Source organism: Anabas testudineus, chromosome 8 (genome assembly GCF_900324465.2).
Source record: "Anabas testudineus chromosome 8, fAnaTes1.2, whole genome shotgun sequence".
Taxonomy (NCBI): Eukaryota; Metazoa; Chordata; class Actinopteri; order Anabantiformes; family Anabantidae; genus Anabas; species Anabas testudineus.
The window spans coordinates 6,926,361-6,952,077 of record NC_046617.1 but is presented as its reverse complement, the minus strand read 5'-3'; the positions used below and the strand labels follow the sequence as shown (position 1 = coordinate 6,952,077).

The 25,717-nt window shown below is 42.9% G+C and overlaps 1 protein-coding gene across 1 annotated transcript; it reads left to right on the top strand.

Moving 5' to 3' along the window:
- Positions 1-3,986: 3,986 nt before the first annotated feature.
- Positions 3,987-25,549, top strand: ppfia3 (PTPRF interacting protein alpha 3). Its single transcript, XM_026355668.1, has 30 exons — positions 3,987-4,344; positions 8,743-8,844; positions 9,010-9,249; positions 9,336-9,395; positions 9,571-9,699; positions 9,839-9,931; positions 10,421-10,473; positions 10,571-10,664; positions 10,873-11,007; positions 11,820-11,903; positions 12,185-12,316; positions 13,328-13,390; positions 13,482-13,561; positions 14,202-14,370; positions 14,783-14,976; positions 15,282-15,519; positions 16,136-16,269; positions 16,763-16,917; positions 17,094-17,193; positions 17,306-17,387; positions 17,494-17,694; positions 18,757-18,822; positions 19,271-19,297; positions 19,456-19,631; positions 20,024-20,121; positions 21,472-21,647; positions 22,140-22,208; positions 22,312-22,474; positions 23,041-23,102; positions 23,388-25,549. Exons 1-29 carry the CDS (start codon positions 4,012-4,014, stop codon positions 23,091-23,093), a joined length of 3,699 nt encoding a protein of 1,232 aa, XP_026211453.1. The 5' UTR covers positions 3,987-4,011; the 3' UTR covers positions 23,094-23,102; positions 23,388-25,549.
- The last annotated feature ends 168 nt before the right edge of the window (positions 25,550-25,717 follow it).

Genomic DNA, 25,717 nt, shown 5'->3' with positions numbered 1-25,717 from the left:
TCAGCTTCTTGCAGATTTTTTTTACGAGGCAGTTAATCAAGTGTGTGATTCAGAGATACTGGAGAGCTTCTTATTTACTGACTCATTTCACAGGCTGCTCTGCTCAGTCTGACTGCTAATAGACTTTAATCACAAATACGGTGTGGGAGTGTGCATGTCTGGCCTGTGCTTTTTTACTTCGGCTGCTGTCACAGAGGTTGTTACATGTTGGAATAATTAGTGCAATAAATAAACACACACGGGGCAGACTACATGTAGTAAAGTAATGTTAAAAGAAATTATTCAAATGTTTTGGACTGTTTGATTCTGTTCTGGCTCATAAATCCTCAAACCGACAACTAGTAAAAGTAATGGACTGGAAAATAATCCAAATTTGACCATTTAATTAGTTTTTATTCTGGTTTCTCAAGAACCAGACATGTTTTGCCAGTAATTTGTTAATTTTGTTGTGTGACTACAAAGGTTTACATTTAATTTACATGTTTTCTCTGTGTTCTGACTTTTGTGGAAACTGAATTGAGGACATGACAAACTATAATTTCTTGTCTCTTCCAAACTTATGCAGGCTGGCCGTGCAGTGGCTGTAGGTATGATGTAACGGTCTCCATTCGCTCAGTAGTAAGACTCACAAAAGTATTAAAACTAAATCTCCGATATCTGATCATCTGCTATCTGGATATTTTGCTCTCAATTTTATTTTTCTTTTGCTCATCTAATTTGGATGCACACTTCATCAGCCTCACTGTGGACATTACATCACCCCCACAACACACCTCCCCCTCCCCCCTCAGGGACTTAGGTCCCACCTCCTCTGAGCTCTGACTGGCTGAGGGAAACTTTCATGACTGGGTGATGGGGAATCTTCCTGACATGTCTGTCAATCATCTGAAATGAGTAGGGGCTCTTTCAAAGTTGAATTTAATAATAAAATGATAAAAATCCACGTTTGAAAGTGTATTAAAAATACAATGATCTGACATTTTGAAGCTTGTAATTGCTGTGACCTGTTTTCATAACATCCAGTCATGACTGTTACCTTAAATGCACACATTTACCCTTAACCTTTGTGGTACTGATGCATTTCTCCCGTTGAGGCGCTAGAGGGTACAGTTGTTAAATTATTGGATCAAGTTTCAACCACCACACATTGAGAACAAGTGAATATAATCCTCGTGTATAACTACTCTAATGTGGTGTATGTTGTGTTTAAAGGTAGAAAATGGAAACAAAGTGCAGTAATTAGGATGTGAGGGGGGGTGTAGGTGAGCGCAGGTGAAAGCTTGTTTCTTTAAGACCCAGCATCCTTCGCAGGAGAAGAAGAGATGAGGGAAGATGAACGATGTTAGGTCGTCAAGTTAGACAGAAACACGCACCAGGAGGGCGGAAGCACACGTTTGTTTTCAAAATAAAGTTACAACTCATTTGTTGAAAAATACAATTCACTCTGCATGCTCTGCAAATGGCTAATTTCTCAGCAAATGTGCTTTATATATACAGAAATAGACAGTACAAATCTATGAGATTGACATTAGACATTACATCTAGTCCCTCCTGAATGAGTCATACCTCTTTTATCTGACCTGTATCTCGGTGTTTCATGACCTTTTGTGACTATTGACAACCCCTCTTGACACATTTTGTAAGCAGTTCGTCTGGAAAACCAAACTAAATAAATACCCTTAAAACTGTAAAAGTGTAAGAGGCCTAAATAATAATAATAATAATAATAATATTAATATTAATAATGATGATGATGATGATAATAATAATAATAATAATAATAATAATAATAATAATAATAATAATAATAATAATAATAATAATAATAATAATAATCGTCCTCCTCTCTGTGGCCCAGCTGTTCCAGGGTGGCATGTGAAAGTCTCCGCCGGATGTTGGTCGTGTTTCCTACGCGCAGTTTGACGCAGCAGAGAGAGGGAGGGGATGGGGCAGGCTGGTAACCGGGCTGTAACGGGGATAACCTGCAGCCTCCGTTTCTGAGATGATCTGATGGAGTGAATCGGGCCACGATGCGCCTTTATTTCCTTTCTCTGTCGATCATGGAGAGGGTAAGACACATGTATGGTCCGGTGGCGGCTGTAATCCACCGTGATGTGCGGTGCACCCGTCTAGCCGTGCGTTAGACCGTCCAGCTGTTTTTATAGGTTGGGGGGGCAGGGTGGTGTGTGGGGTGCACTGGGGTGTTGATAGGAAATAGACGCCTTGCAGTCGGAATTTCCTAAATTAGGCTTAATCATGTCACCAGCAATAATCCAATTGCGTAATATATTCTGGTTTGATCTGTTAATTGGGCCTACATCATTTACAGGATGATTGGCACCTCCCACCATGATGTGATAGCCGTGTGGGGCTATCCTGATCAGCCCTAAACGCATAAAATACAGGCTGTTCTACCCGTTTCTCCATTTCTTTTGCTAAGACAGCCGCTCGTTTCCTGTCTGAGGTTCATAAGCCTCCTGATCCATCATCCATATTTTTCCAGATGGGTTCCGGAGCCTTAGAAAAGAAACCTATTTCCTCATGGATACAGCCCGTAATTACAATTCATGATGACACCCTTTTTTCATATGAATGTATGAAGCAGCGCCGCATCTTTCTCCAACCTACAGGCCTGATGCTTGTTCTGTATTTGCGTGACGGCGTTTTTTAGGCTGCGGAGGTAAAAGCTACAATTCACGACTCATTTCCGTACATCATGCGCATTCATTATTACCATTATGACTGTGGACGCGCGGATACATACTGTAGAGCCGAGACATGCACTGATGGATGAATTACTCCAGACGTTGAGTATCGCGATGCCAGTCCGTGAAGGAGACAGCAGTGGTGCAATAGCAATGGTTATTCTTTCTTTGAGGTTTGGAAAACGCCTGAGAAAGGTGCATGTACTTCCTCTCTCTCTCCCCCTCTCTCTCTCTCTCTCTCCATCTGTGTGTGTGTGTGTGTGTGTGTGTGTGTGTCAGGATGGATCCATATGATATGAGAGATCACAACCTGGTGGGAAATACATGCTTTTGTGAATGTGTGGCCTCCATCATTTCCACCAGCTGCAATTCATTTCAATTCAATTCAGTTTTATTTGTATAACTCCCAATGGCAACAGACGTTACCTCAGGGCACTTTACTTTTGTTTAAGGTTTAAGACCTTACAGAGTGTAATTGTATAAAAAATTATATAGAAAACCCAACAATCCCATTAGAGCATTTCTCTTTAGAGGATGAAACCTCCAGCAGAACCAGGCTCAGGGTGGGCGGCCATCTGCCTCGACCGGTTGGGGTGAATAGTAAGAGGAGAGTGAAAAGAACAGCTCTAACTATAAGCTTTATAAAAAAGGAAAGTTTTAAGCCTAGTCTTAAATGTAGAGAGGATGTCTGTCTCCAGAACCTGAACTGGGAGCTGGTTCCACAGGAGGGGGGCTTGATAGCTAAAGGCTCTGCCTCCCACTCTACATCTGGAAACCCTGCACTCATACTAACATCCATTCACACACAGCTTCTGGCTAAAATTACCTCTGTCTTTCTTCTTCTCCTTACAGGTTAATCGCTCACCTCAGTGAAGCCTGGGCCGGGGGTCAGAGGTCACCCACCTAACCTGCACTTCTCCCTCTTACCCCGCACCCCACCCTACCCCTCCACCAAACCCTCAGCCCTTGGCACTCTGCACTGTTTCCCCAACCACTGGAGCTTATCATTTTCCTATATCGTATATCATATAATATAATATATGATAGATTTCCATTATCACATCATAGTATTCTTTCACTTTCCCCACATTTTTTTCACACATTCACAGAACTGCCCTGCTCAGTATCCCTCAGCACCCCTAACTTACCTGCCAGCCTCAGCCAATCCGCTTGAGAGGAAAGACCCCACACAGAAAAGTCACTGTTGGTCATTTCATGACGAGAGCTGATCAATCCTCCACAAGACACTGCACTCAAGTGTCCTAGACATCTTTTAAGATAACACCTCCCTCTCCCAGGCCTCAAGATGATGTGCGAGGTGATGCCCACCATCTCAGAGGATGGGCGCGGAGGAGGAGGCGGCTCACCATCCCCAGCAGGGGGAGGAGGGATGGGCGGAGGGATGGGAGGCATGGGGGGCTATGGTGGCCGGGATCCCCGTAGCGGTGGCGGCGGCGATGAGGGGGGAAGCACGGGCAACCTGGAGTCGCTGATGGTGAACATGTTGACAGAGAGGGAGAGGCTGCTGGAGAGCCTGAGGGAGACCCAGGAGAGTCTGGGGACAGCTCACCTACGCCTGCGAGAGCTGGGTCACGAGAAGGAGTCGCTCCAGAGGCAGCTGTCCATCGCCCTGCCGCAGGTACGAAGACTGGGGGTTGGGGGGGTTGATGGGGGCGGTGAGGTCAGAGTAACATTCAAAAGATGGTGTTGGAGCTGTTGATCCTCCTGAAAGAATTTTTTATAGAGACAAGAAACCAGCTGTATCTTAACGTGTGTCTCAGTGTAAGGTGATACTCGATCTATTGTTAAGTTATTATTTGTGTTTTACCTTGACGAGGTCAGATTGAACGTGTGGATGAATGAGAACATTACATCAAAAACGTATCTGTGTATTACGCTCAATCTCATAGTTCGTGGCATTGGGTGATCTGAGGCAGAAACAACAGTGCATGTGCATCTGAAATTTGAAAATTTCCCTCTGCATTTTCGCCTAAAGGAATGTTTCACCATAAAATAAAGACCGGAGGCAAATGTCACATAGGATTTCCACAGTCAACTCCAGCAATATAGGAAGTTCTGTATCCCAATGCAGTGTGTTGTGAATCCAAAAGTGCAGTATTTAAATATGTGGATACACATACACTTAAAGCAGCAGCATCACAGAAGTAAATATCAGAGATATTTAGATGAATATTGAATATTTGGACACAAAAGATTTGAATTTCTAACAGTTTTGATTGATTTTCATACTTTCATTTGGCCATGAACAAGACTATTAGCTTTAGCTTCGATAGTCTGGGAGAAGGAACAGATTCACTGAGATCTGGATTTGTGGTTTGACACATGGATCTGTACTGAAGGTGAAATGTTTAAAATCTGTTATAAAAACAGGAATGCTGGACTTAAACCTTTAGACTTTTTCTGCACTCTAAATACTAATATGGCTACTTTTTAAATTAACAATTCAGAAAAAGCTAATATAAGTGTATAACCCCAACCTTGTCAGGTGTTTTTGAAAGTACTTATTACTACTTAGTACCTACCTACTGATGTGAAACCAGCACAAGCACAGGGAACAGCTGCTCCACAAACTCTACCCACAGTAAAAGCAAAGGTTAAAAGTATCATCAAAAGAATACAGCCCTGTTTGAGAAGTACTCATAGTGAAAATGGTTCCTATCACAGTGTTGAATTATTGATGTATGAACGTGTAAGCAGGATTTTAATGTTGTAGCTGCTCAGGTGGCACTGAGTTGGATTCTTTATTATACTTGTTGGGGATTTTAAAGTACAGCAACATGGATGTAAAGCTCATGTGCAATTTCAGATCAGTCGAATGATTAACCACTGTTTCCGACTTTTTTCCCTTCGTAATACATTTTAGATCATAAGAAAAATATATTAAAGAGTGACTGAGATACAATATTTTACCTGATGCTGGTTTCACTGCTTGAAACACTGTTGGTGTTGTTGAGGTTTTCTTCGAATGCCGTTCAAGAAAAGCTGCCTAAAGCCTTATTACACTTAGTGCATCTCACATATTACTGTTAAAGCAGAAACACAAGTACCGTTATCAACCACAGAGGTCACTGATCACAATTTTTTAAATTCCTAAGTGACTAGAACTTTAAAGTAACAGTAAAGTAAATACTATTACACAACCATCTGACGGTCCTGAAACTGTGCATTCACCATACATCTTTCTATATTTGCTCTCTACTTGCTGTCGCTGGAAACAACATGCTCTTGCTATTCAAAACAAAACATTAATGCATTATTTTGTATTTAAATATAAAATATTGCATAAAACAGTAACAGTACTAATATAAACCATTTTAACTCGTACACTGTTCCTTTGGATTAGGACATACATGCACACTGGGGAAAATGCTGATTGTCCAGCAGGTAATAGATGTAACAAACACATGAGAGGTACAAACTGTGGCTACCTAAAACCTGAAGTTGATGGTAATATGCTATATTTGCTCCTGTAGCACCGAAGCCAATATTATACCACATCCCTGTGGCCGGGGGCTAATCATTCTGTAATTCCCCTCAACATACAAGGACTCCATCTCTATTTTCAGGCTGGAGTCATTTTTGATGCTTCGGGCAGCGATGATGCCTCCCTCTTTGTTAGTAACTATTTTTCTCTGTCGCCATGCCTGAAATATCAAAATGAAATAACAGATGTAACAGCGCTGCACATTCTAACACAGAGTGACTAGACTTTAAAGGGCCGTATTACCTCACTGAGAGGGGATCAATATGGCGCACATATCTGCAGAAACACGCACAGATACAGGGGAACACATGGAGCGCTGTGATACACTCTACAGTAGATGAGTTCACCGAGTTTGTCTGCGTGTGTAGACGTTGCCAAGAGAGAAAAATAGGAGAGAGGGAGGGAGAGTGCTACAGCATGGCACAGAGAAACTGGTGATATGAAACACACAGAGACTAACAAATCAAGATCATTTGCATATTGCTGCATACTAATAAGGTAGTTTCTAGAGTGTGTTTTAAATGCCGTGCATCATGACAGAGGGAGACTGAAACGGATGAAGGGGAGAGTGTAAGAGGTGAATGTCAGCGCAGTCAGGGAGCTAAATGATCTACATCGTGTAACTGACCAAAATAATGGCGACAGGAATGTAGAAAGTGTCTGATGTCAGTGGTCCATCTCACACCATCTTGTAAATTAATTAATCCCAGAATTATGATATCCTTTGGGCCCAGAACACGCCATCTGTACACTGCAATTTCCTTCCTCGTCCCTCCTCTTCCATCTTTTCAAATAAGCTTCATCCTCTCACTTCTCTCTCGCATCCTTCAGCCCAGCGAGCACATCAGCTCCGGAGCTTGATATGAACTGTATTTGCTGTACGTTTTAAAATGGATTTTGGCTGGAAAATGGTGTGAGGTGAAGGCGCCTGTTTGCTGCTGTGTGGGTAAACTGATCACTGTTAACACAGAGCAAAGATAACGGCAGCGCCGTGCATGCTCCACTGCCCTTTAGTGGCCCGTTTGCATAAGCGTTTTTGCAAACACACATGATTCGGCGCACACGTGTCTGAGGACGGCGTGTACCCATACGTGTGTCATGCCGCGATCACATAAAGATACAGCAGATGAAACGGGGGGCTCAGTGTGCAGACTGGTGGCCGTGCTACAGTGGGTGCAGGTCGTTGTGGTGTGATGTTTCTTATACTGTTGAAACAAAGACATCACCTCATCTCTCTGCTGAAAGTTAGACTTGATAACGTCACTCATCCTCTCTTTGTTGATTCGTTGCCATAGATACTGTTTAGATACACTAAAGGCGGCTGATTTTAATCAAAACTATCATGTAGCTAACCACACAATTATACATAATTGGAGTAAATTACACAAAATCACAACAATTGGACTGGAGTGCTGTCAGTTGGAAATATAAGACATTACCCTGCACTGGCCTAATTCCCATCACTCTCATGCTTGTTTAACCTCCAGGCATTTGTTTTAATGATGGGCAAACACACAGCCAGTCATGGTTATTGCACAATTAAACGAATTTCAGGTGCAACACATGCAATAAACCTGGTTGTTATATTTTATATTGAGGTCTGGTTTAAGACTCCAAGCAGCCATGAACCGCGAGCACTGTGGTAGACATATATACATATAAAGATTATATAAGATTATACAGTATGTGCTATTAAGGTGCTTTTTAGTGAGTCATTTCCTCTTTAAGCTGTAATTTAGCTGCATTTTTTGCATGTACATGTGTGTTTAATGTAATGAAATTCTATGAGGTTGAGTGTGAGAGTTTGCCAGTGAAATTAAGATGTCCCACATTGTTCACTGTAGTTAATTGAGCTGGATTGGTTAACTGAATAGTTTGGTCGCAAACCATAATGTCTTGGGGTTTTGATGCATGTGTTTCTTTCTTAAAGTTACAAATGGTAAATTCATACTAAGAAATTTCCAGGCAAGTTCATTTGGAGTTACTTTGGACAGGAGAGAAATATATTGAAAAGACAACAGGAGAAATAAAATTTCAGTGACGTAAAGCCACAATGCTTTCTATATTTTTACGGGTCCCTCCCTTTGTAAATCCAAATTTATGCCTGCAGTCTAATAGATTCTAAGGCGTAAGATATTTCCAATTTAGTAAGATGGAGTTTCAGATTTTAAGTGATCATGACCTCATGTGTTTCTACTGGGAGAAACTCAGGAAGAAGCAGCATTAGAAATAAAATGTTTAGCTGATATTCAGTCCCCTGCTAGTTTGTTACTGATTACTAATCCCACTTATCCAACCTATAAAACTGCTCAACTTTTATGTTGAGTCTTAACCATTCTGAGGAATAAAGATAAAAAATGGTAGGTTTAAGGAACGTGGAAAACACACGCTTCATTGCGAAATAACATGTGGATGCAGTGGCCCTTACAGTTTGATGCGTGTATATGTGAGACTAGTACGGATGTACTGCACGCATGACCTCATGCGGCAGCAGCACTAAGTCAATAACAGCACCCTCTTGTGACCCCGCAGGAGTTTGCAGTGCTGACCAAAGAGCTGAACCTCTGCCGGGAACAGCTGCTGGAAAGAGAAGAGGAGATAGCAGAGCTGAAGGCTGAGAGGAACAACACACGAGTCAGTGAACCCTTTACTGTCTGTTTAGCATTATGTTCTTGTTTATTTCACTGTTGTCGGATAGTTTTTTCCTGCATCTTTACCTAATGTAAAGGGTGCTGCAACCTGTCTTAACAAATCAAGGTTACACAGTGGAGAGAACTTATGCACAACATGTTTTTCCAGCTGCTGCTTGAACATCTGGAGTGCCTGGTGTCTCGTCATGAGCGCAGCCTGAGGATGACGGTGGTGAAGAGGCAGGCCCAGTCTCCGGCCGGGGTCTCCAGCGAGGTGGAGGTCCTAAAAGCTCTCAAGTCGCTGTTTGAGCACCACAAAGCGCTGGATGAGAAGGTGCGAGAGCGACTACGAGTGGCTTTGGAGCGAGTGGCAGGTCTGGAGGAAGAGCTCCAGTCATCCTCCCAAGAGGTGAGTTCACGTTTCTGTGCTGCTTCTGTTTCACAGAATCGCTCATAGAGTCTCCCCTGAATTTTTTCCCCTCTGTGTTGTTTTAGGTTATTTCTTTAAGGGAACAAATCAAACGACGACAGCAAGGAGTAGACAACGGCAAAGAGGTATCTTATATGCATTAGCGTGGTGATAGAAGTAGTAGTTCACACAAACAACTCACATTTCATGTACTGATGCAGTTCATAACTCAGGGTGGAGTCGTTCATACTGATCACAACTTCATTCTCTGCAGGATCATCAGTGTTTGTAGTGACGGTATCTGTTTTCTTCTTCATTCAGCGACTTCCCAATGGCCCCTCCTCCATCTTGGATGACGGAGAAATCGACAGGCAGAGAGAGGGCGAGATAGAGCGGCAGCGGGCTGAGCTGGGGCAGCTGAAAGAGCGACTGGCCCTCATGTGCAGACAGGTACTCGATTCAGAGACACTCTTATGGTCTAATGCTTTTATCAACACAAACAAAGTATCCCAAGCTGGAAATGCTAACAGACAGGAAGTGATGTGTGTGCTCGCTCAGCCTTGCATCCCACACTCTCAATTCCCGTCAGGTCGGGGAGATCGAGGAGCAGCTGACGTCTGCCAGGAGGGAGCTGGCCCGTTCCGAGGAGACCAACCAGAAACTACAGAGGGATGTGAAAGAGGTGAGACTCGCTGAGCTGTTGGCAGGATAAACCACCACTGTGTGTGTCTGTGACAGAGTCTATTTTGCTCATACTCCCAGAAATATGTAACCGTTTGCTATGGTAACAAAGCAGCCATTTGCGTTCTTGGCAGCAGCAGCTGCTACTGTACGCACGGGTGCCTATACCTTGTAGCCACGGTGACAGCATCAGTGGTAGAGCCACAGGCGTCTTCACTTGGATGTGGTCCTGTTAACCAAAGTGTGGGAATCTCGTTGAAAGGAAAAGGGGGCATTTTGTTATGAGAGGCAGTCGAGTCACCCAGCGAACACTTTTCCCTTTCTCCGCTTCTGTCCCTGCTGTCTTCATGCTGTTTTATCTTCCCACTGTCTTTCCCCTGCTGTCCCTCAGTCTCTCATAGACTTGTGCATCTGAAAAAATGGGCACTTCTTTCTTTTCTATGTCTACTTTGGGGTGCTTACATACGCTTTCTCCCTTAAATTTTTCCAGGCACTCTGTCAAAGGGAAGACATGGAAGAGAGAATCACCACATTAGAACGCAGGTTTGTGTTTTTGCTCTGTGTTTCCCAGAGATTTCCTTCTTCCGATATATGCTCCACACACCACTCCATCTGTCTGCTTTTTTGTTCTGGTTTGCAGGTACCTGAGCGCCCAGAGGGAGGCGACGTCTCTCCACGACATAAAAGACAAACTGGAGAACGAGTTGGCCAGCAAAGAGTCTCTCTACAGACAGGTGGGATACGTCTCTTTCATCCCTGTCTGGCTCCATGTTTCTGGTGTTGATTGGCAGCTTGGCCGCATTTCACGTTGGCACACACAGCTTGCCATCAGTAGCTGCTTCTTTTTCCCCCCAGTGGCTTTAATCATGTCTGCTGCCCTCGGCAATATTCACTTGCGCTCCGAGTTTCACCTCCACTCCCTCTCATCCTGTCTTCTTGCAGAGCGAAGAGAAGAACCGGCAGCTCCAGGAGCGCCTGGATGATGCCAAACAGAAGCTGCAGCAAACTCTGCAGAGAGCTGAGACGCTGCCTGAGATCGAGGCCCAGCTCGCACAGAGAGTAGCAGCACTCAACAAGGTGTGTGTGTGTGTGTGTGTGTCTCCATAACATAGCATGACCCTTTTTTTGAGGTATTTCTTTGTAGCGCCATGAAGTTTTATATAATGAAATATATGTCTGGAGTTTCCCTTTGGCATTATTAAAGTAGTGTCTATCTAAATAAATAGCACTTACGTTCACCTTACTTGTGTGCATGTGTGTGTATGATTGAATGTGTGCGTGCTTGTGGGCATGTAGGCAGGTGCGGGCATGAATATAAGTGTGCATTGAGCGTGTGTTCGTGTGAATGCATGCATGAATGAAATGAAACATGAGACGCGAAATGACAGATGAATACCAAATATTTTCATCGAGCGGTGCCAGTAATTCATGAATAACAGCAATCTAAGATGAAAATCAGCTCAGATCACACAGTCAACAGCGCTATTTGATCCATGGCCACTGAACTTGTCAAGAACTGTACGCTTCTCGAATTCCTTACAATTGACTGATTTGCTTGTGCTTATGTTAAACTCTCACATTCCTGTAAAACACCATTTTCACTCATGCTAAAAAAAAAAAAAAAAGAAAAAAGGCACATTCATTCTCCTGCCAGTAGCCAGTCTTCCTAATGGTTACAATCACTTACATGTTTAGGCAAGATGGAAGAAGACGATTAATGCCCCATAAGACGCAGTCAAACAGACTTTCCTGTTATGCTGTGATCTGTACAGACATGCACTAATTGTTGGACTCGGTCAACAAGCTGTTTCCTTTGTGTTAATTTGTATTAGTGTCGCAACATGGTTTACATGTACTAAACCCCGCTTCCTTCCTCTCCAATCATTCAGGCCGAGGAGCGTCATGGTAACTTTGAGGAGCGACTGCGACAGATGGAGGCGCAACTGGAGGAGAAGAACCAGGAGTTACAGCGAGTGAGTCATGCTTGCTTTTCCATCTCTTTTTCTCTTTCTCTGTTTTCATCCTCCCCCTCTTTCATGCCATTTCTTTTGTCAGGCTTTACGCAGCACAAAGGCGCACTCATTTCTAAAGCCTCCATTTGACCGTGCACGTTCAGATAAAAATCTTTGTCTCTCAGTGAAGCTGAATGTTAGTTATTAACTCTCCTCCCACCCCCTCCTCCTTTTCTCCCTCCTCGCAACCCGTTTTTTTTTTTTCCCTTTTGGTGTGATCGGTCTCACTCTCTCCCCCTCAGGCGCGGCAGAGAGAGAGGATGAACGATGAACACAACAAGCGTCTCTCGGACACGGTGGACAAGCTGCTGTCTGAGTCCAATGAGAGGCTGCAGCTCCATCTGAAGGAGAGGATGGCAGCCCTGGAAGAAAAGGTGACCCGCTCAGACCAAAGCCAGGATTCCTAACAACTCTTTATTCTGTACTTGGTGAAACTGCAACAGAGTAAATCTCATCCCCCTAAAAGATTTTTCCCCCTCTTTCCCCAAATAAACTCAAGGTGTTGGGTATGTTCACTCCCTTGAGTAAGTGACCAGTTCAAACTTGTAAAAGTCCAAACATGTTGCTAATTCCAAGCAGCAGCGAGGGCTTTTATACTTTAGTGAAATTTACTGTAAAACACATTTTAATATTTAAAGACTTTGTGGAAATAAAGGATTTGAGGAACTGAACAGTCTTGCACCAGTGCAGAGGTTCTAATTTAGAGGTTTTTAAAAGAGCCTCTCCAGAAAACCTATTATTTCTCCTCTGCTTGTAAGGTGTGTAACATTCATATTTACTGCAATTTTATAATACCCGAAGGGGTTAGACAGAGCATGGCCGAGCATAGTGGGGACATATTGGGATTTTGGAGATACATATGCTGCAATCAAGGCAACGTCTTTTCAGTCAGCACATATTTCCATTCCTAGTTCCATATCAGGGCAATGCCAGGCCTCAATCTGCACATGTTTAACTGGCTTGCCCACAGTCTAGATTTGTCTCCTATTGGAAACATATTGCACATCATGAGAATCAGAGCAGAATCACACAATGATGACCACAGACTGTTGAGCAGTCTTGTATCCATCAAGACTGGGCAAATATTCCAATTGTGCAAAACTGCACAATTAGTATCTGGAGTTCCTTAAAAAAAGACACGCCTCTTTCCCGACCATTGGTGGGACTCTATTTTCCAGCATCAAGCACTAAATCCGCCCGTATTTACAAAATCTATACCTTTTTACATTTTAGTCAACGTCCCAGTTTTTGTGGAAATAGAACTTGTACATTTAAACCAGTCTACACTTAGGTAAACACCTTTTAGTTGACTGTGCTAATCTCCTGAAGAACGCACTGTTGTTAATGTATTGTATTAAAGCCTGTTGTCCCCCCTCCTCCTCCAGAATGCCCTTTCTGAGGAACTGTCTAACATGAAGAAACTCCAGGATGATCTATTGGCAAACAAGGTGACTACGCCTCAAGGCTTCAATCATAAATGAAACTGCTCAACATATGTTCACCTTTTCAACAGCTCTTTCTTCTTTTCCCCACGCCCAGGACCAGCTAATTGCAGAGCTGGAACGGCTTCAGCTGGAGTTAGATCAGCTAAGATCAAGACCCGGGGGATCTTATTCCAGGTTGGTGCCATTTAGACGTGAGCACTTCAGAAAGAGCGAAACTCAAAATCATTGTTCGGAGTCTCCAGTGTGGCCTTTTACTCGTTGATGTCAGTGTTGTCCCAGTGTTGTGTCTCTTATCTTGTCAAACACTGTAGATATATCACTCCACGTTGGAGGCGTTTAACACTGCCAGCACTCACAGGGCCAAAACACTGTTGATATGTAAACACACTCATTGACTTGCTGCACAAACACATGCACAGGAGCCCACATTTTCACCTTCTCATCTGCACGTCTTGACACGTTCTTTTATAGCCATCTGCATACCTGTTATTGGAAATATAATCAACCTTCATACATTGTATTTTGGAAAACAATACATTTCCAGATTATTCATTTGATTTGGTTTGGTTTTTTCATTTTCAAAAACTGTTTTAATAATCATATCATTTGTATTAATTATATTTTTATTATTTCTACTGTTCCGCTTTGGCATTGGCAGGTGTGTTATCTTTAAATCCCTCAACTTGCTTGCTGTGTGTTTTTCTTCACTGTATCGTCTTACTGTACTTTGCTGCCCTAATCCTATTTTTCTCGAAAGGATAATTACAGTTTTATCTTATCTCATATCATCTTATCTCCCCTTCTATTATTCCAGTCGCTCTCTGCCAGGCAGCGCTCTGGAGCTGAGGTATTCCCACGGAGGCGGGTCCCTCCCAGCAGGCTCCACCACTCACCTGGATCCCTTCGGCAATGCCTCCGCAGGGGGCGTGGTCAGGCGAAGTCACAGGGCCCGTTGGAGCTCCGCCCGAGAGGACTCCACCAAGGTGAGAGTCTGTCGTCACTGCAACCCCTCACACAAACCTATTACCTCTCTCTCTCACAGTGACAATGCCAGCATGCTGTTTAGCAGCTATAATGTGTTCTGTGTTCACCATCTAAGTTTAGTGTGTTATCATGCTTAGGATGCTGGGGATGTGTTGATGGTTTTTGTTTAACTTTTTGCATCAGCTGACCTGATGGCTCTAGATAAGAAGTAAATTGATCACCCAGGTGATTATAATTCATGCTGAGGCTATAATTGTCATGACATTCATCAAATGTGAAAGTGATGCTGACTGAGAATCACTTGAGTGAACTAGACATGTAAGAAGTGTCACAGCAAAGGTAAATAAAGCATATTTGTGTAATGTGATGGTTGCTGTGTAATAATTGATCCTTTTTGCTTCCTGTGTGCAGTACCCAGACTGGGAGAGCGGGGCTCTGCTGGGGACCGGGTTTGAGCCAGGCATGGACGTTGGCTGCTCCGACGACGAGGACGACGGAGATCACCGGTTTGGCTCCGAGCTGCTGTCGCCCAGTGGACAGACGGACGTGCAGACCCTGGCCATCATGCTGCAGGAACAGCTGGAGGCCATCAATAAAGAGATCAAGTAAGAAACTGCCGCAGTGCTCGGTAGCTGATTAGTTGGACATTTTGGGAAATAAGGCTCACTTTCTTGGTGAGAGTTTTTTTGTAAGGAATAATCAAACCAAAATATAACATGTAACTTATTGTGATTCAGATGGGATAGTAAGATTTATTACCTTTATTACCTAAATGTCAAACTACTCTCTTTAGTAGTCCAGGATCTCTTCAGTTGGATGACCTGTACACCGTTAGAGTGTTTGTGTTGTATTGTCCTACTGTTTCAGTCCTCTCCCTACCTCTTTTCTCACCCTCCACATTCAAAACCAGACTGATCCAGGAGGAGAAGGAGAACACAGAGTTGCGGGCCGAGGAGATCGAGAGCCGGGTCAGCGTGTCTCTGGACAGCCCGCCCATCCCTCCGTCCACCCTGGGAAGAGACAGCACAGGACGCAGTTTCATCCCCTCGTCCATCACGTCCTCCACCCTGGCCTCCCCCTCTCCCCCCAGCTCTGGACACTCCACGCCCCGCCTGCCTCACTCCCCTGCCCGTGAGACTGATAGACAGGTACCGCTGGAATGAGATGAACGTACATTCCTGTCTATGTTAACCTTTTTTTATCTTGTCTTGCTATCAGCATCCCAGATTATGCAAACAGCTCCTCCAGACAGTGAGTCATAAAATAAAGCATAAATAAATCATGCAGACAGGGTCAGAGAAGTTCAGTTATTCTCTAACAGCATATCAGATTGGTTAAACTGAATTCAAATAACTTGTAGGTTGTATATGATGCTCGATGCCAGACACTCCATATCCCGCATTTCAGAAACAGGCGAATAGATTACAAACAGTCAAACTAGGAACAAGGGAATGTCACAAAAAACAACTTAACATGCAGTAACAGTAACACGCAGTAATGCACTGTTAAACTAGCAGGAACTACTTCTGTGCAGATGATGAAAATTAGACAATTAAGAAATGGTAATGGTACACCTAGAATGAAAGTTTACCAGTCAGATCACAGCCCAAGAGAGAAGCATATTAGGTGGAATAAAAGGTTTGTAGCCTGATTGAACGAGATTGTCTTTAACTACCTAGTATATGTATATTAAGAAGCTTAGGCTTCTTAATATACTGTACAATAATGTATACAATACTAATCTTTTTACATTTAATCTCTCAGAACAACAAAGATGATGATCGGTCTCTTGCCCTTCTTGATTCCACACCTCCTCCCACTCCTCGTGCGCTGAGATTGGACAGGATGACCCTCACTCATCCGGGCGCTATGCTTGACGACCCCCGGGAGTTTCGCAGGTAAGTATTAGTTACCGTCCCTGCCATGCTCTCCTTCAGATGGAGCTGCAGTTGTCAGTATTACTTCTGACATATTTATACAACATTGAATGGCCTGGTTAATTGATTCACTAATTATGTAATTAATCATCATGAATCATATAATATGTTGTATAGATTAAGGTCAGGTAAGGTTACAGTTCATCAGTTGATTAGCTATAAGCCATAAAAAAGAGCAACTGTTGGGTTTCCATATTGTGATAAAGTCTGCTGTTTTAAGTATGAATGTATGATTTATGAGTATTTTTTGATCCTGCAGCCCTTTTCAAGAAGACTCATGGTCAGACAGTCCCTTAAATAAAGCAGCTAGCATAAAAACGTGTGGCACTGAAGGAGAATTTTCATTGCAACCCAAATGTTGTAAATGATTCATATAGCAATATATAGTATTAACTATAAGACTTTTAATGCATATTTGGTGTTTTCCTCTAATGATTTCCTTTGTCTCCTTCAGCCTCTCTGCAGATGGCAGCAGCTCCAACAGCAGCCAAGATTCTCTCCACAAGTCCAGCAAGAAGAAAAGCATCAAGTCTTCCATTGGTCGGCTTTTTGGAAAGAAGGAGAAAGGGAGGATGGGCCAGCCTGGACGGGATGGATCTGCTTCTCTTGGTAAGCACATTGAGAATAAGGGAGCAATAATATCGAATGTATATGGGTAATTCCCACTCTTTGTGTTTACATTTCAGCATGCTTGAGCTGCTCTGACTCAGTGATCCAGGATATTCGTATCTGTCTATTACCATTCATTCTTGTGACCTCTTGTGACCTTTCCATGCCTTTTCCAGCATCTACTCCCTCTGAAGATCTAGCCTCTGGAGACCCTATGGGGATGAACAAGACTGGGACTCTGGGTCCAGCAGATAAAGACCGGAGGAGCAAGAAGAAGTCAGTGTTAAGAAATGATGTCCCTTGTTTTGGTTCAATTTGATTCTCAATTAATACTTTGTCTACTAGACAGCACCAAAAACAACTTTTTAACACTTCCCCTTCCTAACAGGCATGAGCTCCTGGAAGAAGCATGTCGCCAAGGACTTCCCTTTGCATCTTGGGATGGACCCACTGTTGTATCTTGGTTGGAGGTGTGTGTGGAAACCTTGGAGAACAAACACAGTCGTTGCACAAAAAATCCTCGATGCGAATAACAGTTTTCTTTGTTTAATCTCTGTTTCATTTGCCTCCTCCCAGCTGTGGGTGGGAATGCCAGCCTGGTACGTTGCTGCCTGTCGCGCGAATGTGAAGAGCGGCGCGATTATGGCCAACTTGTCCGACACAGAGATCCAGAGAGAGATTGGCATCAGCAACCCGCTGCACCGGCTCAAACTGCGGCTGGCCATCCAGGAGATGGTGTCCCTCACCAGCCCGTCTGCCCCGGCCAGCACTCGCTCTGTGAGACTCTCTGACTGCACATTTAATGCACCCATTCACCTTAAGGGGGGAAAAAAAGAGGGGTTATAGCCACAAATATGTTGTCATACCATTAAAAAACCCCAGTCTAGACAGTTTTCCCTATAGGATTAAAGGTAAAGAAGCCATTAATCAGTGTACTACCTTCATACTGTATGCAGATTATGCATTCATTAGGCTGTTGATACCTTTTTAATGACTCATCAAGGTCTACAGCATTCTCCACACTGAGCACTGACTTTTTGCTAAGAGCACTCAAATACTGCACTTATATTAGCAATATGACCTTAAAGTAGAGAAAGAAGATGAGATTCCAGACAGCGATGAGAAATAAAAAGCAGTTCGAATGAAGTGAAATACGGTATACAGGGTGAGAATTGTGGCAAATAGCAGGAAAGAAAGTTTCTGAGAATCAGAAACGCAAAAGAACACAAAACATATTCTGTGTGCGATTAATGTCAAAATCAATAAAAAATATCAATGACTTTTGGTTAGTAAGCTTCACTGGCACAGATAGAGTTCCACCAGTTTCGCCTAGAAATAAAACTTGGCAGCAAAAGTTAACTGCCTTCTCACAGAACAGCAAAGATAAACCAGATGTTTGAAAGTGCAGTAATGTGTGCTAGTGTTTGTTATGTCTCTTACTCTAAGAAAGATAAAGTTAGAAAGAACTAAGAGGCATCTTTTTCTCACTCTCAGTTTGGTAGTTTCTGGCACAAATGCCTAATTCTGGTTCAGCTTGGCTTCCCCAGTTCCCTGCTTGGCTCCCTTTTTATTTACAGCAGCAATCATGTTAATGAGATGAAATGTTGACAATGACCAGTCGCACAACTCTGCTCAACAGATTTGTCCTATCGTATAAACTGGTCAGACCTCTTGTTCATCGGAATCTCCGAGGCAAAGAGAAAGTTTGAGTCTGCTCTTTGTGTTGGCTGGCATCCTGTGATGTGGTTTTCATTTGGCACGGCACAAGTCTACCATCTCTGACTCAGTGCTTTAGGCAGGCGAATCGTCTCACATTCACTTTTTTCTCGTTCGCCACAGTCGACCAGCAACGTGTGGATGACCCACGCAGAGATGGAATCACTGAATGCCGCCACCAAGCCTCCGGTTAGTTTCCCGGCCTCCCTGTTTCTGTCTGACAACCCCACTTTTGTGTTTTTCACAATTATTGTGCTCAGTTTTGAATGATTTTCAACGTGTATTGTTGGGTCTGAGTCGTTTGACAAGTCTCTCCCCTTCCTCCTCCCCTCAATCTCTCTCTTTATGTATATATCTCTATATGTATTTCTCTCTCTGTCTCTTATGTATCTATCTTTCTGTGGGCCCAGTGTTAAGCATCTTCTTCTCTCCTACTTGGGTTGCTGTTTCTATGTGAACTGCTTCCAACTAATTACCCGTTCACTAACACACTATTCCTCCCTTTTGTCCTGTCTTCCTGCTGCTGCTCCGTCCTCCTCTGCTTCTCCTCTATCAACCTCGCTCCCTCTTTCCCTCACCACCACCGCACCGCTCTTCTCTGGTTCCGTCTCTCTCTTCTTTTCTCTCTGCCCTCCAGGAGTTGAAGGAGTTCAGCTGGGATCAGGTAAGGATCAACTGCACCTTTTCGCTAAGTCAGAGTTAACGCAACACCCTGCATATTTGAGAATAACCAGAGTGAGTCATGAGCCGCTGACGTGCACTTCCATCAGATATCAAACCCGGCATGAATCAGTCTTGATCATCTGTGGTTGTCCCCTCCAGATACTGGCCTATGGTGATATGAATCATGAGTGGGTGGGCAACGACTGGCTGCCCAGCCTGGGCCTGCCACAGTATCGCAGCTATTTCATGGAGTCCCTCGTGGATGCTCGCATGTTGGACCACCTAACCAAGAAGGAGCTGAGAGGACAGCTCAAAATGGTGGACAGCTTCCACAGGTAGAGTTAAGTTAGTGCTTGTGTGCGCTCATATGCAGGCACAACTCCAAAAGCTCATACTTACTTTGTCACTTCTCAAGATTCACTCTCATTCTTTTCTAATTGTGTGTGTGTGTGTGTGTGTGTGTGTGTGTGTGTGTGTGTGTGTGTGTGTGTGTGTGTGTGGCAAATACGAAGGTGTTAAAAGACATGTATTGAGAATTCTTGTAGTTGTGGCACTCTCACATATCAGGTGTCTGCCTCTAGGCCCTTTTAAGTTCTCTTTTAAAAGAGTTGAGGGGGTCAAAGGCCTCGAATTGTGTTAATGATTTCTGAGGACAGGTAAGAGTGGAAACACTCTCTCAGTTAACTTACTTGAACCTCTCACCCTCTGGCTCTTTGACCTCTCCCAGAGTCAGCCTGCATTACGGCATCATGTGCCTGAAGCGTCTGAATTATGATCGGAAGGAGCTGGAAAGGAGGCGAGAGGAGAGCGTCCACCAGAATAAAGGTGGGTTCCTTTTGGCTTTGCCATTATCCCACCACTCATGTCACACATATGGGATGGTATTGTACTTTTTAGTGGCCCTGTCCACCCAATTCCTCTGTTCACGCAGGGCTGATTGTCTTGTTCAAACACGATTGCAGTGGTGATTTATCACTTAGCAGATGCGAATATAACTCCTTAACAACACATTTCAAACACATAACTTTCTGTCCAATAAATCAAATCGGCCGCAGAAGAGGCTCCTACCTAAAATGAGTTATGCCTCCAGGAGAACTTGTAAGAAATGAGCGACATTTTACAACATTTTACAAGTCATCATAATAAATACATGAATAAATCTTTTCTTTGCTCTGAAAGTCAGATTATATCATTTGCATAAAGTAGTACTCCATCAATGAAATCGTCTACTTTAAGCTTGAAGGATTTCATTTGAAGATAAATCCCTAACATAAAAAGAGGATGATGCTAGAAAACAGAAGATGACATCTTCAGTTCTAGAAAAGCTTTAAAAAGCTCTGAATTGGTGAATTTTATTATATTATGAGTAGTGCCCGTAGCAATAGCAGCATTTGCCGTACTACTTTTGTCTTCTAACAGGATCTTCAAAAGTACATGAAAAGAAAATGCTTTTTTTTTTTTTCTTTTACCTTTGATACACATCAGTAAACCATAAAAGCCATTTACGTCTTCCACCAGCTCTTGCCTATAAAACAAATTTGTCTTGCTCACCACAAACTTAAATAATAGCAAACAGAACGTTTCCTCCGATTTCCGCTGTCTCCCACTTTGCTGGGAGATGTTTGGACCACCCCTTGATTACGGCTTTTTCCCCCTCTTACTTAGAGGAGATTAGAAACCACAACTTTCTAGTGCAATTTGGCTGGATAATGATTACATAAATGTCAACATGCTCAGTCATTAAACAATCCCAAATATCTTGCCCTCCCACCGCTGCACGCTGGGATACACATGTTGTACATTTACACTTAGTTCATCTTGGCTCATTTCCTCACTGAAGAATTTCCCAAGTGAGGACATTTGTGAGTTTTAGGTTTGTCTAATGATAAACATGACCCTCGAGCAGTCCATATCCAGGCTATAAATCAGTAAAGCGGGAACATTTCCCTATTTCTCTTGATCACTTATCGATAGTTAACTGGTAATGTAACCCCTTCTGAAGACCATTAATATGCCTGAACAGACCTGTAATGTTTCATCCAACTTGAACTTCAGGAAATTACCAGAATATTAAGAAACCTGATCTGCCTTATAAAAACAGCGAGCAGACAGCATGCTGTTTGCAGATGGATCTCCTCTCTCCCTTCGCTTCACCTTCTCCTTCTTTCCTCCCAGATGTGATGGTGTGGTCCAATGAGCGTGTGATGTGCTGGGTCCAGACTATCGGTTTGAAGGAGTATGCCGACAACCTCCGTGAGAGCGGTGTCCACGGGGCTCTGCTAGCATTAGATGACACTTTCGATTACACGGACCTGGCCCTGCTTCTGCAGATCCCCAATCAGAACACACAGGTAATGAAAAGGTCATCAAAGATCAACAATGAAAATGCTTTTCATATCCGGTACTAGTAGCCCATTTTAATTATGAACAGCACTTAGAGTAGCTTTAAGGGCAAATAGTTTAGGCTTAAACACATATAGTTCTGTTTAGTTTTATTAGATTTTTATCTTTTGGCTCTTTTATTTAAGATCAAACTATTTAGAAAGAAGGGGGCTCAAGAATCAAATGTTTCATTGTGTCCTACTGGTGGGAATCCTTTAGGTTTCCACATTATACTCACTTTTATACCTCTCTGCTGTCTTTAATAATGATTTAAAAAGCCTGAAAAATCATAATCACAAGCCTCGTCTGATACTTTGCGTTCTTTAAAGTCTCATACGGAAGCATGAGAGTTTGAAGAATGCTTCGTATCAAAACATGAACGTGAAGTAACTCAGCACTGCAGACTCACCTGAAAAATGTGTAACCTAATCTTAAAGCTCTACATCACCTCTCTCCTGCAGGCCAGACAGCTGCTAGAGCAAGAGTACAACTCCCTCATCTCCATGGGAACGGAGAGACGACCTGACGAGGTAGGCATGCTGATCAGATTGAAAAACTACGAATCTGACTGATTGAAGCGATGGCTTGCCTGAGCAGCCATCTTTGTGCTCACACTCTATGCCCATCTGTCAGGATGGAACTAAGACATTCACCCGCTCGCCCTCCTGGAGGAAGATGTTTAGGGAGAAAGACCTACGGGGCGTGACCTCTGACTCCGCCGAGACCCTGCCTGCTAACTTTCGTGCCTCAGCCATCTCCACGCCCTCTGTTACTCTGAGAAAGGTTCAGAGTGATGGTGAGTATGACCCCATGACCTGTGACACTTTAACTCACATACTTACATTTGTTCAACTACTTTGAGCTCCCAAGGTGCGTCTTGGGCGATGTGTGAAAACCTGTGTTGCTCACATGAAGAGCACATCAGGAATCCGGCCAAAAACAATGGTGTCGCTCGGTTTTGTGGCAAACTCTGCCTCAGATGCAACTATTCTGCAGCTCTTATAATAAATGAGACGTCTATTTACATCTTGATTTCTTGGAAATGAGCCTTGAACAGTAAAATTTGTTTTCCCCCATAACAAAGTACAGTACACATTACATAAACTGCTGTGCAAATGTAAGACCAGGGTCACATGCACAGAGCGGTTGATTGTTTTCATGCTACTCTACCATTAGTTTGGCAGTGGAATTTTCTGTTTCCTGTTGCAAATGAACTGGGCAATAACAAGGAACAGACGTTTTAAAGAGCAGAGGAAGACTATTATGCCTCATTCCACTTCTTAATAGGAATGCCTTTAGAAGGTCAGTGCGGTTGAAGACATTGAAGTTACGATAATGACTCTGTCTGTGTCTCTAAATCAGCCAACTCTGGTGCCCGGGGTGAATCTGCCTCAGTGAGGACGTACTCCTGTTGAGGGGCTGAGGTGAGAACTGTCCACCACATTAATTAAACCGTCTAGTAGTGCGTGTTGTGAGACTAAACAATTTCTCTAAGCTTCTGAGATGACTTGCACATGTGCAAGGCACATTTCTTTGAACCTTGTTGTTTTTTTACACATTTGTTTGTTATGGTGAATTGGTTTGAGCCTGGGATTTTAGTAGTTCCCCTGAAGTCTTTAAGTGGTGGGTTCGGCCGGTAGGGATTTGGTCTGAGTTGAATTAAGGCCATGGAAGCAGTGATGTGGGAATAACGCTTTTTCTCTCCCCAGGGCGCTGACTGGATAGGGACTAGAGGACCCTCTCGCTCATCCACGGAGAAAGAAGCAATGAATATAACCATTTAACTTAAAAATAACTCTATTGGTCTGACCATTCTGCAATAACGGAAGCAAAGGAATAAAGGGGAAAATGACATGAAGAATGTATCGATGTATTTTCCGACCAGAATATGAAGGTTGAATGGGATTAGCTGTTTTCTCTCTCCGTCTCACTCTCTCTCTCTAGCTGGTAATCTGCCTTTGCTCATTCTCTCTCGGTGTTGGTTAGGTTTGTGCCGGTCGTGCAGGTTTTTCCCTCTCTTCATTCCTGTCAGAGTCTGCACACAAGCAGAAGAGCTGACAATATCAGGGCTTATTTTCCTACCTTCAGATGAAAACACTTTCTGCCATTTGTTCTCTAACAGTAGGAAAAACACTCTAAACATGTCGCCTTACAGTTTCTGCTCTGCAAGTGTTTTCCGGTGAGGACCGGGTAGGAGTTAAGATCATAGTAACGTTTGGAGGAATGAGCAGATGTCTGAATTGTAAAAACGCTGAGGGAAATGGCTAGATGGACATAAACATATTATAAATCAAAAGAAAACTAGTGTTCTCCCTTCTATTTCTGAGTTGGTTGGTGTTTAGTGTTTAGCTCTATTGTTAGCTTGTATGGTCCCTTCTTGGGTGTCTGCGTGTCCCCAATTGGTTGAAGGAGAGTAGTAAAACACTTGAATCCAGACCCCCATTTACTGTAGCTTTGACCACATCAGAGGGACGCTCCTCAAGCTTTGTCTATTGGCACCTTTAAACTCGACACTATCTGTTTTGAAAGGAACCCATTATACAGATCAAAGGGACAGAGGTGGATGGGACAGGGTGGACCAAAGCCACAGAGGCATCGTGTTCAGGGATTTCATGATGCAGGAAGTTCATAAAGTTACTGTAGCTGCCATTGTCAGACCTTCTCTACATGAGGTTTATAATGCTCTTCCCGACTTGTGGGAATCAGGGTTAAAGGAGTTCCATCTAAACTGGATTCAATAATAAATTTATAGACCCAGAGGATGATTTGGTGAACCCCTGGCATTTAATGTAGCACCACCATCAGATCCCTTATTAATATTGTTCAAAAACTTGGTTTGTGATCAAACCTGTGGCAGCCAGCCAAACATAAGCATGTACCAAAGTACAGACTCACATAGCTGTTAGCATGGCTGTGCAGTCTTAAAATGTTAAATCACATTTGGTCCAAATGAGCATAATTAACGCTCTGGGTAAATAGACAGTGCAAGTTGTGCAATTCTGCAGGAGTTTTCACTGCCTGGCAACTGCCATTGATTAATAATTACAAACCCTTTGTAAAGTATGAGTTACTGCACAGTGGTACCAATGACTCAAACTCAAATTCCTCACTAGTCCTCCACAGTGTTGTTCTTTGGTTTACGACTTGTAACCAACAGCTCAGGGTCTTGATGATGGGAGAGGGGACAGAGAAACAACAGCGAGAAGACAGAGAATGACTGAAAGGGAGAAAAGACAAAAGAAAAGGATGGACAGAAGCCGGTCATTTTACTGCACACACAAGCCATAACAGAAACCAAGAGCTCTCTGGGGGATGAGATCAGAGAGAGGCAGGAAAAGAGGGGCGAGCCTGAGGAAGCCCAGGAAACAAAACCTTTAGCCTCTGTGTTTACGATGCATGTCAAACAAACGGCAATGACCTAAAACATTTTTTTGGTGGTGAAGATGATATGAGGTGTCGTTAAAAAATATATATCTGTATGATAAACCTACAGGGGTGGGAGCCTGGGGATCAATTTGTAAAATGTGTGTATTTTTTTCAGTTGTATTTTTTATTTTTTACAATAACTATTTATTTTCTTTAGGTATGTATTGGATAATTGTATGTACATGTTCTGTTCCTTCTTGACTTCATTTGAACTAGTTTTAAAAGTAAATATGAAACATTGACAATGGTCATTCAAATACGCTACTGTATGTGTACATTTTGAGAACAAATTGTGCAATGACTTAACAGATTTCCATGATTAAAGTGATAGTAATACAAATTGAAAATATCATCTGGAAAATAAACAGTAATGACGATGATAATAATGAAAATGGTGATGTAAAAGAAAAAAGAAAAAATAAAGCGATCCAGGTGGATCTGCTGATCATCGCAAACTTTCTCCAATTTTTATTTTCCCTATCGTTTCTTTATTGTTTTACACATTTACACACGCATTTTATTGGTAGTATTTATTAGTTTTACCAAATTAAGTAGTTTTATTAATAGTATTTATTAATACATAGAGGTATTTTTCCACCTCTATGTTTTAGGC

What these genes read in the sequence shown, in the direction of transcription:
- ppfia3 (XM_026355668.1), top strand. Translation starts at nt 4,012, where the DNA reads ATGATGTGCGAGGTGATGCCCACCATCTCAGAGGATGGGCGCGGAGGA. An exon ending in GACCCCCGGGAGTTTCGCAG is followed by an intron (nt 16,270 to 16,762) that starts GTAAGTATTAGT and finishes TGTCTCCTTCAG; the next exon opens with CCTCTCTGCAGATGGCAGCA. An exon ending in TCCCCAATCAGAACACACAG is followed by an intron (nt 21,648 to 22,139) that starts GTAATGAAAAGG and finishes TCTCTCCTGCAG; the next exon opens with GCCAGACAGCTGCTAGAGCA.